Below are 21,472 nucleotides of genomic sequence, written 5' to 3' on the forward strand. Positions count from 1 at the left end.
GCCTTCGGGCAGGCGTTGTAGGGTGCTAACACCTTCCCTACGCGTAACCGACTCCCGAACCCAATCTTTGGTTTTCGTGGACCGTGTCTTCTCTTTATGGTTTTTTCCATAGTTTTCCAGAATAAACTATGGTGGCGACTCCAAATCTCTTTTTCAAAAAGTCTATATATTATTTTTGGATCGTCGTCCCGTCGCGATTTTTCGATTGCGACAAAATCATGATTTGAGTAGGAATTGGAAATTATTCGACTGAGGTAATAATATATTCCTTTCATATATTGCAAATCACATTAAAATGTTAACATTAGTATGCAAACATAATGAAGTTGTATTATTTTTTAACTGCATCAAGAATCCATCACCTATAATAGATGACACAATGAAAAAGATACGAATAGAGTGAGCAACGACAAGAGTGGGCAAACATAATGAAGTTGTATTATTTTTCTTCAAGATATTCATTACTTTAGTTTTAATACTTTTAGTTTTGATAACTTTAGTTTTAGTCTTAGTTTTGATTAGTTCATACTTTTAATCTTGAAATTGTGTTGGAAACATTCAATTCAAAAAATTGTGTTGGACATTTTCTATTTTTCAGGTTTGGAAAAGTTGTAAAAACAAATAAATTATTTTGAAAAAAATACTACAATTGTCATTTATTAATAGACTAATAGACGTCAATTTATGTTGATCAACACCATAGCCAACGTTAATTACTCCTCATTTTTAGTGCAAAGATGATGCTCAACGGTGCCCTCACTTCCATTTAATGCCAAAGCATTTGCAAAAATTCACGCTTAGCACCTTGTTGCTCAACGCCCCTCGACGTTAGTCTCTTTTGTGCCTAGTACTGTCAAAATGGATTAGAACTCGTGGACCAATCAGGCCCACCACGGATTTAGGCTGGGCTGAGTTTGAAAAAAATGTAGTTTTTTTTTATACGGATCAATTTTCAATTCAACCCACTTAGAATCCAACTCATTCGAGTTAAACCTGTGGTGAGCCGGGTTGACTCCCCAACCACCTAGTTTAATATAATTATTTATTAATTTGTGTTTCAATATTATTAGTTAACATTTTTTTAGTGCATTATAAATAGAGATAAAAAAGAAAATGTTTCAAGAGAGAAAAGTATTATAGATTTATCCATTGAAAACTATAATCTTCTAAATGGATAAGTAACACAAAAATTATCAATATTAGAAACTTATTTATTCGCTTTTTGAGCTTGTTTTTTAGATTACATTTGAGTTGTATGTTACCATCTTTTATTTTGAGTTGTCTTTGTAGTTTAACATCGTTTTAAAGTGAAATTTATTTAGATTTAGATTACAAAAGAAATTATAATTTTTTTATTTAAAACAAACTTGTAATTAAGTGAGCTAGTGAGCCAACTCATTTAACCCACCAACCTATGATGGGTCAGACCATGTTCAAATTTTTTCAACTCGTATATAAGTTAATCGAGTTTGGTTGGCTCATTATGGTCAACCCATAATGAGTCGAGCAGGATGGATGATCCATTTTGATAGCATAAGTTGTGCCCACGATCAATGGACATCGGTTTTGCCCTGACCAATGTCCTTTTCATTTTTTTTACTCTGACATCAAATTGCAGTACTAAAATGTCAAAGTTTGGACAAACATCAAAAGTAGAAAATAGTGAACGTTAAAACTTATTTTAGTAGTGCTATATTCATTTATTTTTTCATATTTAAGACTAAAATATATGAAAATTTAAAGTTTTATATTCAAGTTTAACAATTAAAAACATATTTTAGTCTATATAGTATTAGTATTTAGTGTGTATATATATAGAGAGAGGATCACATTATAAAAAGTTATAATTACTAGTTAAAGATCCTATTTACATTAATAACACATTAATTAACGCTACTACTTTTAAAAATATTATAATGAAACACAATCGAAGATTTTGGTCTTTCATGAAGTCTTGAAAAAAAAAAACCTTTTCATCAATTTAAGCAATTTCATCCCAAACAGATAGTAGTATACAACAGATTTATTTAGTATATCAGTCTGAATGACTTACGATTCTCACAAGTCAGACAAAACTTGGGAATGATACATAAACAAAAGGAATACAAAGTTAGAAAACAACACTGAACTAGCTAGCACAGGTTCATGACGATACAAATGAAAAGCTCTATAGTTAAAATTAAAATCCTTTGACATTGGCAAGAAGAGCAGTTATGTTTGCCTTGTTTTCAGGAGGCAGAATTTCATACAATCTAATGAAGCTAGGGTCCTTGGAGAAAGTATCCTTGGTGAGTTCGTTTTCATCAGTCCACTTTTTAAGGTCACGTTGAAGTTGCTCAACCCTTTCCTTGACTTCATCAAAAGCCTTCTTGCTATTGATCCAGCTATGAAGCTCTTCCACTTCAGCCCAGAAGGAGGATTCAGTGATGGGAACAGCTTTTGGCTCCCTCTTCGCATGCTCCAACCATCTTTGAGTGTATCTGTATCGTTTTGGCCTCGCCCGGCTCATGTAAGGTCCCGTGTCCTCGTTCTTCAAATGCCGATGGTAGTTGGCTATGTCTAAAGGCTCCACAAGGCGACGAAAGTTGATTCCACGTTGAATCCATTCTATCTTCCCTTCGAACTCATCTGGGAGTTCATACCTCTTCAGCATCTCAATCACCTCATCCCATACCCCTGCCAGCACTAATCTCTTCACATTTGCTTGGAAGTCGTTTTCCTCCTTCTGCACCTTAAAAGCATCGTAGTACCCTGTCCCCTTTTGCACCTCGCATGATGTTTTGTAGTTCTCCAGATACCTCATGCTCGCCACAGCTTTATCCTCAAACTCCTTATTGATCTTCTCCTCGTTTTTCTGTTTCTGCTTTTGCAACTCACCTGCTGCTCGTAGACACAACCTTGCTCTTGTGCTCTGACATGTAAACCAGTAAGTCATCACTTATTATGCTTCAACTATAGCAGTATGTATTATAGGATCTAACAAGTAACTATGTTTTGACAGAGAAAACCTCGTTTAAGTCCATGTCTCGATCCACTTGAATCATTTATAATAGGAAAAAATAACCCTTTTGATACTACTATAGTACTATACTATAAAGAGTTAAATTTTATCAATCCTACTTGTGAAAAGGAATTTACACTTCATCACACTATATATTTAAGAGAAATTTATACTGAATGGTGATTAGATTGATGTGATTTAACTTCTATAAAATGTTACTAAAGGTTCAGTTTACAGAAGTTTATCACCTGCTATTATTTGATTCTAGATATGTAGAAAAGTTCAAAAAATTATTACCAGTCCAAGGCCATCCAAAGCTGCGCTAATTGTTGCAACATCACTGTCAGAACCATCAGCAGACAAGGGAAGTTGCTCAAGTTGTTCCAGGTATACTATATTCTGCATTCCCAAGCTATCTTCCAACTCAGCCTCATATGATTGGTGTTGCAATATGCTAACTTCGGCAACTTCTGGAAGTTCTGCCAAATCGCTTAGCTGAGCAGTGTGGAATAACAGTTGCAAAACGGCATCAGAGTTTTTCACCACAATCAACTGTCCATTTCCATTGCAGAAAATGTATGTTCCGAAGGGCCTATAAGGACTCAAGTCAACAAAGTTTGCCACTGTCTCAAGTAACAAATTTGTGCTGCCCATGAGAATGCATGCAGCATGGCTTGTAACACTGGCTGTGTTTCTCATCACAGATGAGAAAAATTCAGCTGCTTTTGTTGAATCTTGGATGGAAGTTTTGAACTTGGGATTCAAGAATTGGAAAATAGAACCAACAGTTTGCTCAATAGAAGATAGGGGAGCAAGCAAAATCCGTGGCACTATGTCATATCTCAAAACAAAATGTATGAAATAGCGAGACCAGTTTTCTCTCCTTGAAGCGTGAGAGAATATATGATTACCAATTAAGGGAGACCCAAAAGTGACACAGAAGGGTGGTTTAGGTTTTTGAGTTTTGGTTGGATTAAGGTACTCTTCCAAGGTCCAAAATGTTGCAAATACGGCCATAGCAGCACCAGAGGAGTGCCCCGTAAACACCACTTGTTTCCCATCTCCAATAGCCTTATTTACCTACACATTTTGACAGTTTATTCCTTCATGTAATTAACCAAAAATAGAAAGCATCACGCTAACTGAACATGTCTTAGTATATAGTCACTGTGATTTCAAAACTACACGTAAATTTCAACACGTGGAACTAATCCAAAGAAAATAACAACCAACAAAAGCTAACAAACATCAGTTAAAAATACCTCGGATTTAAATGGGGTGGCTTTGAATATGTGGTCGAATCTCTTTGCGAAGCCTTGGTTCACCAAAGCAGCTTCGTCGTTACCAATACTTCTGAGAGAAGGGAACAGGGTAAGATCTATCTTAGTTTCTCCATAGGGTTTGTTAACAAACCATTCAGTGGCATCCCAAGATCCTGAGAAGCTGAAAACATGGTAAGTTCCGGAAGAAATTTGAACCTTTTCGTAAAAGTAGAGCTTGTCTTGTGTCTTGTGCTTGTGAGCTTTGAAGGCTAAACCACATACCCTCTTGATGACATCTTCCTTCAATCCTATGTTGTCTCCGAGCGAACCTCCAGCCATGCTGTCCCCTTCTGCAAGACCGTGTGCAGTTTCAGAAATTTCTGTTCTTTGAGAGTTTTCTTGCTTTGTATTTCAAAAGGAACTATATAATGAAGGAGAGGATATGGATTTAAATTACCGAATTGACGAAGACTTTTGCAGTTTTGGATGTTTGGCTCTTGCTTTATTGGTTTCTATGGAAATGGGAATAGAATAAAAAAACCAAAGTGACGATGAAGTATTGGGTGGGGTCCAAAAAGTCATTCACCAATCAAAGCGAGGCAAGTCTCAGGAAGCTACTTGTGACTTTGATCTCTCTTTCTTGGAGCTTGCTAATCTTAGGAATGAACTTTTGTGCTTGGTTATCAAAGGAAATGGATAGGAAAATACTTAAAATAAATATCACAAAATATTTTAATATTATTTACGTATTATTTATAGAAAATAATAGATCTTATTTTCTCATTGTGTAAAAATTAAAAGAAGAAGCAATTAACCAATTTCATCTCTAAAATATGAATGAATGATGATTTAGTGTTTGAAAACAAATTAAAGCTTTCATTTAGTAATTGAATATATATACGATTCGATAATTATCAAGATGTTATATTTTTCTGAGATTATTTTTGCTGTAAAGTAATAATTTTAAGAAATAGATTGACTCTAAATTGTATTTTTAAAGACTAAACACTAAACACTAAACCACAAACTAATTTTTATATTTTACATATTTAGAAAATAAATCGCATTTTTTAAAATTATATTATTAGCAAATTGCATATTCAACTACCAATAAATCATTTGAAAAATATATGCAAAAATTATATAAATATTTTAAATAAATGTGGAACATTAATCTTTTCATTTTGAAACATTTATAACGTTGATTTTCTTGATTTCAATACTTATCATCATATCTTAAATTTAAAAAACTCATAATTTTAATTTTATCTTCAATTATAACGTGTTTAATTTTCTCTTTATTTACATTTGAGTTTATTTAATTTTCATTTTAATTTTCTCTACAAGAAAAATTAATTTACCTAAAATCCAAAGAGTTGAAGAAGGAGTTATCATTGAGCGAGTTAAGTACTATTCGAGTTATCAAATATCTAGAAATGACTTGACAAGCGAAAGATGATGGTCGTCAAATGAATGTTAGTATTTGAAGACCCCCACAAATTTCTCGCTAAGAGATCTTATATGTTTGTTGAGCGTCAGAAGGTAAAAAATAATAAACTAATTTTTTAAATCTTAAGATGAAAATGCATAAGATATGTAGCCCAATATAATAAAGACATATGTTATAATCTATTAAAGACATATATTATAATCTATTAAGAGTTGTGTAGAGTTCAATAGAGTAAAGACATCAATCAATCTTATAGATGTGTGGGCGTCTATTTGTGTGTATGTGTACTTAACAAGTCTGTCTATGCGTCTTTCCATGCGTATGTGCATCAATGAGTATGTGTGTGGGACAGTGCGTCGTGCGTCTGTGTGATTGCGTATTTGTGTTCGTTTGTGTGACACTATGTCTTTGCTCAATCATGCATCTTTGTGTGTGCGCTTGTGCATCCTTTTTGTGTGGATCTATCTCTGGGTGTGTGTCTATGGGTGTGTTATTGTTTGAGCATTTGTGTGTATGCGTCCAAGGGAGACGTGTATGTCTGTGCAACTGTGCATCATGCATTAATGTGTGTTTGCGTTAGTATGTCCATGTTTATGTATCCTTGTGTGTGTGTGTGCATGTATATGAGTCTTTATGTCCTCGTATCTATGTGTGTGTGTGTGCCTATATGTCTGTGTGTGTGTGTGTGTGTTTGTTCATTCTTGCGCCCGTACGCCTATGTGTGTGCATCTGCGCATTCTTTGGTCTATGTATGTGTGTGTCGATGGGTCCATGTGTGTGTGAGTCTGTTAGATGCCTATGCAACAACCAAATATACTAGCAAGTATATTAGATAGTTTGTAGTATAACAAGTGTCGTATCCATAGCGATTGACAGAAAACACAATGTTTTAACTAGTTTAACCAGGTTAAAACAATAAATAGATTGCATAGCAAATAAAACAAAGTTCATTTATGAAATATAGCAGTTTTGACAACAAAGATGTGTTGCAAAACATTTTTAAATTGAAAATTATTGACTTCTGGATAATGAAAATGTGTTGAAGCTTGATTATACCACTTTGTACCTCTCTTTTGTAATGGTTCAATTATTAAATATGAAGCTTCAATTAATCATGTACTGAGAGTTCTCTTTGAGTGTAAGTCTAGGTCCATTCTTGACACCTAAAGTTTGAGATCACCAAACTTTATATGATTCTTTGACTGCTTCAATGGATTACCTACATTAAAATAAGGACTAGAGCCTTAGATTTATTCTTAGCATCTAATGTTGAGAATTGGTATCACGTAGCGGAAAGGATTTAACAAAGAGCATGTTTCGGTCAAAAACCAAGAGGAGAGGGGTGAATTGGTTCTTTTAAAATTATGATTTTCTTTCAGTAATCTTATTGAACAGATTGTAAACAAAAGATGCAGAGATAGAGAAAATCACACAAAATATTTTTATACTAGTTCGAATCAAAAGATTCCAGTCGTTAATCACTATAAAGAGTGATTAACTATTTCAACTAAAATATAGTTTTAGATTACAATAAGATTATGGAAAGATTAAAAGACAAAGAACACCTTCTTCTACACATGAATGGAAGAACTTGCTCAATCAACTTGAAGAGAACTGCTTCGACCTTAGACTCATTAAACGCAAGCTTCTCCTTTTCATTAGACTTGATTTAAGCACATTAACACTTGAGAACTTCCTCAGACTTTTTCTGTAATCTCAAATGGCTTAGTTCTCTTTTCACGCACAAAGAGTTTCCCTTAGGCACACAACTCTAATACTCTCAAATGAAAAGTTTCTCTCTAAGAGTTTTAGAGAACTCTATTTATAAGCCAAGGTTCGTGCCAGCAATAATTGATTATCAAAAGTGATAATTGATTATTTCAAACCGTTATGGGTTTTGGAAAATGTGATAATGATTATTGCCGAACCCTGGACAATATTAAACTTGCACTGGTAATCGATTATCCCCTGTGATAATCGATTATTATTGTGTCAAACTCTTTTCCACTTTTGCTTGTGATAATCGATTATCCCCTGTGATAATTGATTATTGCCATAATAAATCACTAAGCTATTAAACTTCTAAGTGTTTACAATTGTAAAATAATTCCTATACAAATTATTTCTATAGAAATGCTTTTAACATTTACAGTATAGTTTCTTCAAGTCTTCACTTGCATTGTCATCAAAATTACTTCAAAGCAACAATGCTTTCACATTGGTAACAATCTCCTCCTTTTTTATGATGATCAAAATTTTGATGAAGATTTGTGATATGTCATGTTCTTGAAGGTCCTATTCTTAATTTTACAACTGAGGGAAAAAAAGTAACTAATACACCTATCTATTCTAATACTCTATTTTCTAGGTTCTCACAAACTTCATCCTTCATCTGTCTCAAAATCGAAGTACATTATATTGACAAAAATATAAGTACCTAATGAATAATACAAAAGAGGCGGGTTAAAACTTCTAATAATTTTCAAATTAAATAGCATATTAATCTAAAAAAAGTGAAAAAAATAGGTAATATTTGCATTGACATAATTGAGAATAAGGAGGTTAAAATCCTCCAAAAAAAAACCTCCATAATATAAATCTGATACAAGAAATTACGAAAAATCTTTGTAAATTGATTACGGTGACTCTAATAGTGAAGGTTTGAGAAACCTCTGCAAATTGATTTGCGAAGAATAAAAACCTTCACAAATTGATTTCCGAAAGATAAAAAGCTCCACAAATTGAAATAAAAAATCTCTACTAAATAATAATTTTTTTTAATGATTATATATAGCTAAAAAAACTTTAATTATGTATACTTAATTTGAAAATTTGAAAATTCAATAAAACACAAAAAATTAACAGAAACTCAATCAAAAGTTTCAAAATTTATCATGGACTTAGCTTAATTAACCATGAAATAAACTAATAAGGATCTGCTATTCAGATGTGTTATTTACTTACAATTGCTAGTGGTGGAAGCAAAACAATTTAAAACTAAGTTTAAATGTAGAATTGTATTATGATTTGACAAATAATTTTAATATTATCTCTTAAATCTTTGATTAGTCAATAAAGCTAAATTTTTATTCAACTTTTTTATTTTATTATATATATATATATATATATATATATTATTTTGTATAATTTAAATTATCATTATTAAAAAAATTATATTAAATTATGATATAAACTTCAAAGTTCAAACCTAATACTTATTATGTGATTTGTTTTTCTCAATCCAGCTAGACGTAAGAAAAATAATACGAAAAATAGAAAAAAAATTAATATTCTACTTATCATTCACACATCTTAAAATATACGAGAAAAATTAATTTGAAAGAGTGACAGAAAATAATATAAAGAAAGAGGAATTTGTGTGACAGAAAACTTGTCTTTTCCTGTTTTTGTTTTTGTTTTTTCTTTCTATTTTTCGTAAAATTTGGATGAAGTGAAGGTTGGTGATTGCCGGAAGATGTGAAACATTGATGGCCTAGAAGATGAATTTGTGATGTGTTTGAGGAAATTAATGGAGATGACATTGTTGTAGAAATTGTATTGTTGTTCTTGTTTCTTTAGTTTTTAATCTTTGTACTATATTAAATTTTATGTTGTGTTTTATTTTGCATAAAAAAAAGGTAAAGAAGTTGCTATGATGGTGATGGTGGATGGAAGAAGAAAGAGGATTTATGTTGAGTGCGGTTTTCTTTTGGTATTTCATCCACATTTTTCAAATATTGTTATAAAACAAAATTTTATGTTAGAAAAAAAATTTGTGCAACGTCTGCATCACTTGCAAAAGAAGTAAATATAATCATATAATCATTAACAATTTTAATAATATCAAAAAAAAAAATGGTTAAAGTCTTTAAATAAAGCGAGACCAAGTGAATAATTAAACTTTTTTTTGGAAGATTGTCGAGGTAAGGTAAGTATTTTTTTTTTGTTTGAGAAGATTCACTAGTGTAGAAAATGTTTTTAATGTCACTTTTTAGACGTTCGGTCATCGAATTTCTAACGTAAAAAATGACTGGTGACATTTTTGTAAATAAAACAATTATTTAGACATTGGTTATGGGACCCGACGTCTAAATACTCATATACGTCGACTCTTCCGAATGGACACCAAAACTAAACGAAAAAGTAAAAAATAGATGTCGGCTATGGGAGATCCGATGTTAAATACTCATATACGTCGGCTCTCCCAAATGGACGCCAAAACTAAATGAAAAAGTAAAAAAAATTAATTTTTTATTCCATTTAGACGTCGGCTATGAGGGGTCTGACGTCTAAATACTCATATGTCGTCTCCTCCGAATGGACACCAAAACTAAACGAAAAAGTAAAAAAAAAATAACTTTTTATTCTATTTAACGTCGGCTATGGGGGCACGACATCTAAAGGGTCAGTCCAAAAACTTAAAAAGTCACTTTTTGACTCCATTTAGACATCTGATCCCGCCACCCTGATGTTTATAGTCATTTAAACGTCGACCACCCCCATCCCGAACGTCTAAAGTGTGCACCAAAATAAATTTTTAAATGTTTTAAACATCAGCTAGAGGGAGAGTTGGTGTCTAATGGTCTACTATTACCAAACCCGTGTGCGAGGCAGTAGTTATGTGCACTCACTATTCATCATCTTCCTCGCGTTTTTTCTCCACGGGCTACGACTTTAAGGTTTGTTTTCTCACTTTTGCACCGTTTAAAATTAATTTTACTTTGATTAAATTACTCTTTGATGAATTATCTTTCATTTGAACCAATTAAAATGCGTTTTCGTGCAATTTTGCTTGTGTGCTTGGTCTTCGTGTCTACTTTGGCCCTACACAAAAAAAACACTTAATCCATGAGTCAGGAGGCATTGAGGAAGATGGATCTTCAGTGGGAGGAAAGGCTAAACCAAAGCATGAGATCAATGGAGCAACGATTCATGGAGCAGATACAAGAACAAAAGGAAATACAAAGAGCGCTTGAAGAGAAGTTGCATTCCATGATGCAGGGCACCATGGGTTGCCCACTAAAGCTCCCACAACATACGTCTGATCTGTGTAGTCTGATGTCTATATAAACGTCTGACCTGTGTAGTCCAACGTCTATATAGACGTTTGACTGTGGGGTCCAACGTCTCATTAACGTCTCCCAGAAAGATGTCGGGTTGGGATCAGACATAAAACATCTAAAATAACATACGTTAAAAATCTTTTTTGCACTAGTGATTGTTGAGATTGCATAAGGTGTTGCAAAGGTAATGCATTTCTTGAAGGGCTCAGAAAGTATATTTCATCTTTTGCATTGTTTGTTGTTGCATCTTTGGTTCCTCTTCTCCTACTCATTTCCTTTTAATTTATAACAAACTTTTTGTCAAATTTGATGAAAAAATTGACATCCATTTTACTAATAAAATATCGTATGATTTTAAAATATATAAGTACTAACAGATTTACAAATAATTTTTCAAAAATTCAATTATCAATAAATTTATCAACAAATTTTCAAAAAAAATTAAAATTATATTGATAAATTTACTGATAAATTTTAAAAAAAATTATTATTAATAAATTTTATCACGGCATGATTAAAGCTAAAGCGAATTGTGGTATCCATTTTAGCTATGAAAAATATAATAAAAACTTTGAATTGACGACAGATTCAATTAAAGATAGATATTTTCGTCTTTAATTAAAATCTTAAAATCCTTTATAAGTTTTGAGTGAATTTTATTTTAGTGACAAATTTTTTATCTATAAAATCTATTAGTTAATTTCCTAATATTCTTTTTATTAGTTTCTTGTAGTGTTAGTAATAAAAATTTGAATTTAATAGATGTAGTATTTATTTTCTTTTTAGACGTGAGAGATTGGATTTTGTTTTTTCAATTTATAAGCTAAACATGTCTTTAACTTGATATTGTTGGCTAGATTGGACAATGTCATATTGTGCATCAGTAAATTGGTTATTGTGTAGGTATTTGTCATTTGTTAGTCGACATAAAAGCTCAATTAAATAGATGATGTTATTATTTTGTTATATATAGTTTGTCTTATTTGTGCAGTAAAATGAAAATGTCCACAAAACACTGGATTATGTTACCAATTTTTTCATCTAACTTTAGTTTCTTATATTTTGTATGGATTGTCCCGATTATGTTAAAAACAAAACCCTTTTAAGATGTTTATTTGAGTGGATTTGAAAGAGAGTAATTGAAAAGATTTGAAGATAATTTTTCTTTTGTTTATTTAAATAGATTTGGAAATAGATGAGAATAGATTTAAAAATAAAATTTGTGAGAATTAGTGTAAGATTTAATTTATATAACAGATTAAAAAAATTTACTTTCAAATCCAGTCTCACTTACCTTCAAATCTATTCAAAAAAACAAAAAAATTTATCATCAAATCTTCTCAATTCCTCTCTCTCAAATCCTCTCGATTACTCTTTCTTTCTGGTAACAAAACCTTAAAACCTTAAAAAGGAAAAGAACATCTATTGAATGAAAATAGAAGAAACGAAAAAAAATCATGAATTTATCTCCAACAACACAAGACAGTAGCAAGAGAAGAAACAAAAAAGGAAATTAACAGAGAAGAAGAATGGAGTTGCAATGCAAGTTTGTTTGGTGTCACTCTCTGATAAGAGTTGTAATGTAAGGTTGGTTCTTGTGTCGTGGATGAAGAGTTTTCCACCACTTGACGAAGGTGGAACCCTCCAAGAACACATCCTTATCCAGTTCTTCTTTCTTACACCATTCTTCTATCTGACCCACCAAACGCACAACCCTTTCCTCAACATTTGTATCTGAAACATCACCATTAAAAGTTTTGTACCGAAGCTCTTCCAGCTCAGCCCAGAAGCAAGTTGTTGAGATAGCTTCTCGTGGCCTTCTCTCAGCATGTTCCAACCATCTTTGAGGGTACCTATATCGTTTTGGCCTTCCCTTAACCATGTAAGAAGAAGCATCATCCGCGTAATGTCTCCCATGTCGGTAGTAATTAGCGATGTCTAGAGGCTCCACTAGTTTCCGACACCTTGTTCCAAGATTAATCCATTCTCTATTCGCTTCAAACTCATCTGGGAGTTCGTGATTTCTTAGCTTTTCAATGATCTCGTCCCACACACCTGCTATTTCTAGCCTCGTCACATTTGCTTTGAAGTCTTCAGCTTTCTTATGCTCCCTGAATCCATCGTAAAAACCTACTCTTTGGTGCGCCCACATTTCTTTGTATTCCCCAATCTCCTTCGTTAACTTTTTCTCTATAAAACTTCTCTTCTCCCTCAACTTTTTCTCCTTCTCACACTTTCTTTCCTCCAATTCTGCTGCTGCCCGAAGGCACAGTCTTGCTTTTGGGCTCTGCAATTCAAAACAAACGAATTATCATCTATAATTCCAATAATTGATTAATGAATAGTAATTTACTTACCAGACCAAGGTCAGTTGAGCCACCGGCATCATCTTCAGACAGAGGAAGCTTCTGGAGCTGTTGTTGATCTAAGTGCACAAAATTCTGTGCTGCAATTTGTTGCAGTTCGGTGCCATAAATTGTATGTTCTTTTAGGCTTCTGTAGGCAACTTGAGCCTCTTCTGCTTCAGTGCTTAATTGAGCAGAGAAAAACAGGACTTGTAGAACTGCATTTGGGTTTGTTATCACAATTTTCTTCCCTAAATTTCCATTTCCTGTGCAGAAAATGTAAGTGCCAAAGGGTCTGTAAGGGCTTAATGGAATAAAGTTTTCCAGAGTTTCCAATGTGGTGGTATCTGTGATGCACATTAGCTTAGAAGCATCATGACTTGTGACAATGGCAGCATTTGACATTATGGTAAAGTAGAAATCTGATATTGAACTTGATCTTCCCACTGATTCACTCAAGAAAGACCTGGATCTGGGGTTGAAAGACTGTGAAATTTGTTCAAATGATTGGTCTAGGGAAGAGAGGGGAGCAAAGAGGATTCGTGGCACAATGTCATATCTCATGACATAGTGAAAGAAGTATCTAGACCAATCTTCTCGCCTTGTGGCATGGGAAAATATGTGATTCCCAACTAAAGGTGAACCAAAGGTTACACAGAGGGGAGGGATACCCCCATGGGAATTTGGACCTTCGTACTTTTCTAAGGTCCAGAGGGTTGCCAGAATAGCCATTGGACCACCAGAACAGTGCCCTGCAAACACTATTTGCTTCTTTTTACGCATAGCTTTCTCCACCTGCAGAAATGTTGTTGTAAGACAATTAAAAAATCAGAAGCAAGACCAATTAATAACGAGTTCGGTTCCAATCTTAGCCAGATTCTGATCCATCCTTTCTCAAACAAGTAAAATAGTAACACCTCGTTAGTACTAAATAATTACATGGTACAATCAGAAATTCAAAGACTTTCATACTGTTGTATTTGCTTAGTAATAGTATAGTTGCATCAGTTTTTATGCAGTGAAATGAAGCTCTTTCGTTCTCTATGGGAGTTCTAATTTATTTAATAATAGATCCAAAAAGGAAATTGTATCAATACTTTTAGCAACTTTCTAATAATTAACATTTTCCTTTCCTTAAATAAAGGAACTAACAGTTACATAACTAACAAATGCAGAAACTTTGTGACAGTGGCAAAGTCTAACAACACAAGAAAATCCAAAAGTAATGTTTTGCATAACAGTACCTCATCTGCAAGCGATGGTCTGGGCAACAAAATAATGCCTTGGAATCTTTTTAAGAAGGTCTCATTGACTAAAGCAGGTTCATCGCTACCAATGCTTCTGAGTGAGGGAAAGAGAGTAAGATCTATTTTGGTTTCACCAAAGTTTCTCTGAGAGTACCAATCCTTGACAGCACCTGATCCAGAAAACGAGATGATAACTTCAGAAGGGTCGTTTCTGCTGATCTTTTCTACAAGGTAAGGTCTGTCTGGTGACTTGTGAGCCCTCAAAGACCCACCGTAAGCCTTCTCAATAAGCTCTCCCCTCATTTCCATTCTCTATGATTGCTTCTTCTCACCCACTTGTGAGAAGGTTTCAAGTTTGAAGTTTGAAGTTTGATGAATGTTGAACACTCAAGTGAGATGATGGTTCTATTTGATCAGATGGGATCAAGACCACCATTGAGGCGTTGACGTTGACTTAAACATACACCGTTCAATGAAGAAAATGATGGGGCCAAGTATCAGTGTTGAATACGTGTATGTATATAGTACTATAAAACCAAGACCATGTAAGTTGACTTCAACTAAAATGTCTTGTTTTATAAACTAATGATGCTATCATGAGCCAAACCAAGCCCAACCCACGAGCCAGACCATGACCAACCCGCACACTGTATAAGTAAACTATATGATATGACCGTGTTTGCAGTGTCATTGGATCATTGGAAATTTTGGCAACTGTTTTGACTGAAAATTAATTTGTTTTTTTTTTAATTTAAATTTAAAACAAGTAATAATTGTGAATTCCTTTTGTTTCTACTAATAATCCTCATATTATCAATTTATATAAATAAGGGTAATAATTAAAAGGATACAGAATAATAAAATTGATTGAAACAATATTTTCAAAATTAATCATTGATATTTATTTCTAAAAAGATTTTAATATAACTCATACATTTTTATGGTTTTTTTGGTGTTTATATTTGATGAGTTTATTTTTACTTTTATTTTTATATAAGGTGTGTGCAATGCGTGACATGAGTCAGATTCTTATCATTTTAAATCTAAAATCTCGACACGTAGGACTTAGATTTACACTTGAATTACTAATATTCAAACTAAAAGTTATATAAATATTTTTAGATTTTTTATAAATGCAAGTGTATATTCAGGAATAGACTTTGCATCTTGTTTCATAATGGATCGAGATTGACAGTCCAACATTTAATATGTCGTTTTTAAGAATCTAAAACTTACCTCAACTCAAGTCTTTTTGTAATTGTTTGTCCAAACCATTCGAAAGATACTTGTAAGAGATAGTCTGATATCAAAGTTCAGTTCAAATGATACACTAAATACATATCACCTATCTCCTTGTCTCAAATCTATATTTATAGATTTTAGAATGAGTTTTTAATTAACGACACTTTAATTACAGTCCAATAATTGGTAATAATATTTTACCTTTTAAATTGTTCAACATTAAAATTAATTAGCTTGACTATTGGTGATTATTCAAATCCTTAATAGTTTATTCCAATGTAACTCAATAACATCTTACTCTTCAGTTTATGATTGATTAAATAGTCATATAATACATACAAGAGGAACTTGAAATCCTAAAGTTGAATTTCAGATGTATAGAATGGAAGCAATTATAAATGAGGTGTAAAAAAGTGTGGAGATTTGAATACATGAGAATAAAAACTTGAAAATGAATAGAAATATAAATACAAGTGTTTCACAAGTTTTTCCATTTGGCGGTGCAGAAATCTGCCGTAAATCTACTCATGGTATAGCGCTCATATAATTCTCGTAGTAAAAGAAGCGTGTTGTTAGGGTTCTTTTTTCACGTGGGTTTTTCTTTTTTGATTTTTCTGTTTGTCTCTTTTCTATGTGGGAATTTTAGTTTTGGAAGCAAGTCCAATCCAAACAATACAAAGTTCACTTATTTTTGCTGAAACGGTCAGCCATTGATAACTTCACTGCTATTAATGGTTGTTGGACAAGACTTGCCCCTATTAATTAATGATATAACCTACCAAATCCTTAACAACATTATTGTTTGAACATTATGTATCACAAACAATTATTTGAACATCCAATCAAAAAGTTTCTGATAACTTTTTTGTCATTTTTTATTGCAGAGACGGCTTCACCTTTGACAATATCAAATTTCATTTTTATGACAATCATCGTGTTCGTGTTGCTGTCAAGAAAATAAAATATATAATATAAGCATTAAGAAACATTTAATATTAGGACTTTGGGTATGATGTGAAAATTTGTGTCTATACTTTTTCTCGAAAACCTTAACCTTTAATAATAGGTAGAGCCTTATAATAAATTGTACTAAATATTTATGAAGAGAAAAATTTGTGTAATAAGAGTGAATAATGTTAGATAGATAGTTCATTTCTCCCAACAATTAGCACAATAATGGTCAGTGTTATAGCAGTTTTCTATAACCAAAATGATTATTATAAAAGGTATAAATATCTTAATTATTCTTAATCAAGACTACAACCTTCCTTCAATTTCAGTTGAACCAAAATCAACATTCTAACGAGCTTATTAAAGTATACTCATTTAGTCATATCTTTTGTACACCTTAGAAATGCATCAAAATTAAAGATTCTATGTACCAAATTTATGATCGACATGGGAACACCAGTGAACATTTTGCAGAACCAAAATGAAATAAACTAAAATCCAGCTTCAGAAATCATCTTCTGACTGGCTAGAAGATGAAGTTTCTGACACATTTGACAGAAAATACAAATCAAAGTTAGGGAATCTCAGTGGTGCCCTCTTTGATGGTGACAAAGGTGGTGTTGTTGACACAGCTTCTCCTCCCACATTCTTCTTTTCCAACTTCCTTTTTAATTCTATGCAAGCCTGATCAACCATGTCAACAAAATTCTTTACAATAACAAACAGTTGAAAGGGGTTTACCATGTTGTCTTTGGATGCTCCTGCTAGATAGTAATCGTTTGTTTTCTTCACAAGCTCCATGATCCTTGTCTGCTCCTCTTTCACCACCTCAAGTTCTCCCTCACATTCCTCCAAGAACCCTTTCATTTCGTTGATAAATCCACCACTCCTGGTGTAGCCACAGCACGTTACAATCTGTCTAATTTCAGTAACATGAGCATTCAGAGTGGAACACATTGTGATAAAATTGTGATACTCAATACTAGCTGCTTTCTTTGCTTCAGATAATTCATCACTTAGCCCACGTAACACTTGCAAACCAAGCATTGCGTGTTCTTTATCTTCCTCTTGTTGTATCAGTCTATATGAATAAGCTCTATTCACATTGTTTGCTTCAACATTGCTTGTGTGAAGTTTGTGCTTGCGATAGAGAGCTTGTCTTTTTCCTTCTGACTGAACCACTTGTTCTACTATAAAATGAAGCAAACTGGTCTTCCCATCTGTGCTTTTCACGTCAGAAAGTTTTCTAAGAGCACTCAGGTTGAAACCTTGTGCATTGCCTCTTGAAGTTCCAGCATTCATTCGATTCCCAGCCTTGAGAATGGCCTCAAGGAGTTTCAAAAACAGACCACTAGTTCTCAGTTCCTTGCAACCCATTTCAAGCGCTTGTAGTTGTTCCTTGAGCTGAAGAACTTCACAATCATAACTCGACCTGAAAAGCATCGCTTTCAAACGGTTGAATGCTGTTGGAACCGCTTTAAGAATGTAGTGCAGGAAAGACTCGGCATCAGCAAGCTGATCCGGGTTGCCACTGAATTGGATGATTTTAGCTTCCTCTTCTTGGGTGGGAGCTATTTTAGTGAGTCTTTCAAGCGTCTCAACACTCAGACCTTGACCATCAAGAACAGCATCCAAGATTCCCTTGCGAGAAATGGCAAGTGATCTTAGCACAATGGCAGTGTTTTGAGATTTTCTTGGGTCAAGAATGAATATTTGAGTTGGTGCATTGGAATTGGACTTGGCCAAAGTGGAAAGAATTCTGTTTTTTTCTTGTGTTTTATAGCTACTTGAATACCCAAAGAGTGACTCCATCAGTTCATCATCAAACCTGTAAAAGGGGAAAGAACTTCCTGTGAAGTTGAAAGTACAGTGATGATACAAACAGTCAAGGTTTCAAAAACGGTTAGCAGCAGTGAATTCAACTTGAAGAATTTTTTACCAACATCAATTTAAAACCATGAAAACATGTACCAGTGAAATTAACAATAAGGAGGATATACCTGAAAGAGCCATCATTGATCTGATCCCACACCGTTGAATGATCAACATTTGCTACAACCTTATCCCAGTGTAGAGGCTTCAGCCTTGTTTGGCCAACAACCTTCTCTCTTGAACTCTCCCCTGCCAAACCCTCTTTGGTGCTTCTTATGTTTGTTTTCCCTTTGGGTGCAGGTGGGTGTTTCAGTGACGAAATGAAGCCACTGGCCTTTGGAAGAGGAGGTGGACCTGGAGGTGGTGGTGGAGGACGAGTTGGAGGAGGAGGAGGAGGTGGTGGTTGAGTTTTCTTGTTCTCAAGAATAATTGGTGAAGACGGTGGTGGTGGTGGTGGTTGGGTAGGAGGTGCTGGCTGAGGTGATTGTGGGAGGTTTTGTGTTGATGTTAGTGATGTTGAAACTGATGGTGTTTGTGATTCTGGTTTAAGTACTTGATGATTCTCATGAACAACCAAGCTTGGAGATTGACATGGGTGTGGAATTTCAGGCTTGAAGAGTTTGGACCTTTGGACCATTATATCTATTCTCTTTTCATCTTCATCGTGTTCGAAACTCGGATTGAGTATACTATTTTGGAATCCAGTTATCAATGGTCTTCTTTCTGTCTCCACCACATAAAGAACATCAACTCCATTTTCTTCAACGATTAATCCCTTCACATTGCCACCAACTTTGTTTATATACTCAAGGTTCACTCCAGATTCTCGAAGCAAACTTGCTCCAATTTTGTTTCTCTGGCGGTATCTAGAAATCACAAATTTGTGAAAGAAGTAAACAAAAACAGCAGCAATAAGTAGCATGGCCCCAGCTGTGGCAACCACAGCCTCTGCAATTGCATGACTGGAAGCTGACATTGATATATTTCAGATGGGAATTTGAAGGGTAGAGTTTCTTATGATCTTTCGGTGATCATGGACAGGAGATATACCAGCAACTCTGAAAGACTGTGAGTTGGTTGAAGAACTGCAGAACAAGACTAGAAGAATTGTAGTAAGATTGCACACAAGAATTAACACTGGTGAAGTATGTTTTCAATGTTCTTTGTTACGGTTGTTGATATTTTCAATGAGGTAGTTGTCTTTGGTCCATGTCAGAAGGAACTTAAATTGCATATATAAAGTGCAATTCCAAATTCATGACGACCAAATTTTGGATGCTTATCATGGAGATTCCACTTCAAATAAGATAAATTATAAACGACACAAACATTATTATGGATGGAGTATGTTTACTTGTAAGTTTTAGAATTAATGGTTTTCCATTTTGTACTCTAAATCAATATTTCTTTTTTAATTCTAACTCGTTAAAAAATAGTTTTAAATTAAACTTAGATTGAATTTGTTTTAGTTACAACTTACAAAAGAGACTCACGTTCTAAAACATGAGAAGGCTTGAATACCAACTCGTATAATGTTGTATTCTTGAATATTATTCACTTTATTAGAAAGTAGGTTTAAGTCTAACTCAACTTCCACAAAATCAGTTTATAAGGTGAACTCAACTTCCACAAAATCAGTTTATAAGATGAAGTTTGCACGTCATTTATATATTATAAATTGTCCTTATCTCTAATCGATTCTTTCTCGTGTAAAATTAAAGTATACTTTGCTTTTAATTTATAACGTCCTATGTAAAAAAAGTTCATTTAGTATGAGATTTTCATGAAATGAGCATACTTTATGACATATTTGTTGGATTTATTATTTATTCTTATTTTCTCAACCGATTCAACATATTCATGTTCGACTACGCTTGCGTATGAAGCCTTTCAAGGTCGCATCTCTTAAGTTTATAGTATTGTCTCAATCACTCTAACATTTTTTTAAATAATTATTTATTATAAAAAAAAAAAAATAGTCGTTGACTATGTTAGAAGATCTTATGCTCACACAAGATGATATATTTTTCTTCTCGTTTGGTTATCTCAAAATGGCATCATTTTATGTGTTGTATTTACCACAATAATGTTCTTAGTAATATACTCTTCAAATATGACAAAAAATATTTTTATTTATTTTAGTTCAATATTTTAAAAACATCCATTGATCCTTCGCATCACATAGCAGAAGATTAACTAAATAAGCTTATGCCACCTCCAACAAACATGCTTCAACTGATTTTTGCTTATTATGCATACAAGCTTTAATAAGAATCCTATATACGAGAGATGCTTATTTTTATGCACCAAAAGCGAGGAGGGAAACGACAATTGTACTCATTTATTTATTTATTATTATAGTAGTGCAAATTTCATCTATTAATCCATATACTTAAAAGTTGTTCCTTTTTAGTTCCTACAACAAATACCATTTTAATCTATTTTAATTTTTAGACATGTAATTTAATTTATACTTTTAAATCAAAGAGACTAGAAAAATAAAAATAAGGTGCCCAAGAATTAATAGGGATTTTTAAACTATAAAATTAAAAGGAAAAAATATAATTGATGAAGTCATGAGACAATCTAATTTAGTGTATTTTTTTAAAATAAAATAAAGATCATTCATTTATTAATTTTGATAATAATAATAATAATAAATAATGTTTAGTAAATAAATATATCTATTTTGTGTTTGTCACATTTATATGTTTGTTACGATAGTGTTTACGAGTCTAAAAAAAATTGTTCATTTATATTTATATATATATATATATATATATATATATATATATATATATATATATAATTTCTAAAACCCGCTTAAAAAAAATTCTCCACACGTGTGTTAAATGAAATTATTCTAAAAGAATTTTTTAAAATATGAAATGAAATAAAAATTAATTTTAAATGATTGAAATCAAATTACTCACTAATAAAATATTAATACATTACAAATTTGAATGAGTTGTATCAAAATATAAATTTCCAAAAAGTAATCATTTTAAAAATAACTTCTATTTCATATGCTTAAATAAA

General features: G+C 32.9%; 3 protein-coding genes across 3 annotated transcripts; all 3 read right to left on the reverse strand.

Annotated features, from left to right (window-relative positions):
* Positions 1–2,003: 2,003 nt before the first annotated feature.
* On the reverse strand, positions 2,004–4,785 carry LOC106759504 (protein EDS1L). The gene is made up of 3 exons (XM_022779923.1): positions 4,264–4,785; positions 3,299–4,081; positions 2,004–2,911 (listed from the first exon to the last, which is right to left on the reverse strand). The coding sequence occupies exons 1-3, from the start codon at positions 4,600–4,602 to the stop codon at positions 2,180–2,182; spliced, it is 1,854 nt and encodes a 617-aa protein (XP_022635644.1). The 5' UTR covers positions 4,603–4,785; the 3' UTR covers positions 2,004–2,179.
* Positions 4,786–12,068: 7,283 nt separating this feature from the next.
* LOC106759556 (protein EDS1L) lies at positions 12,069–14,852 on the reverse strand. Its single transcript, XM_014642777.2, has 3 exons — positions 14,366–14,852; positions 13,134–13,916; positions 12,069–13,063 (listed from the first exon to the last, which is right to left on the reverse strand). Exons 1-3 carry the CDS (start codon positions 14,675–14,677, stop codon positions 12,335–12,337), a joined length of 1,824 nt encoding a protein of 607 aa, XP_014498263.1. The 5' UTR covers positions 14,678–14,852; the 3' UTR covers positions 12,069–12,334.
* Positions 14,853–16,901: 2,049 nt separating this feature from the next.
* LOC106758818 (formin-like protein 4) lies at positions 16,902–19,625 on the reverse strand. The gene is made up of 2 exons (XM_014641806.2): positions 18,562–19,625; positions 16,902–18,389 (listed from the first exon to the last, which is right to left on the reverse strand). Exons 1-2 carry the CDS (start codon positions 19,407–19,409, stop codon positions 17,066–17,068), a joined length of 2,172 nt encoding a protein of 723 aa, XP_014497292.1. The 5' UTR covers positions 19,410–19,625; the 3' UTR covers positions 16,902–17,065.
* Between the last annotated feature and the right edge of the window lie 1,847 nt (positions 19,626–21,472).

Source organism: Vigna radiata, chromosome 4, assembly GCF_000741045.1.
Source record: "Vigna radiata var. radiata cultivar VC1973A chromosome 4, Vradiata_ver6, whole genome shotgun sequence".
Lineage (NCBI taxonomy): Eukaryota > Viridiplantae > Streptophyta > Magnoliopsida > Fabales > Fabaceae > Vigna > Vigna radiata.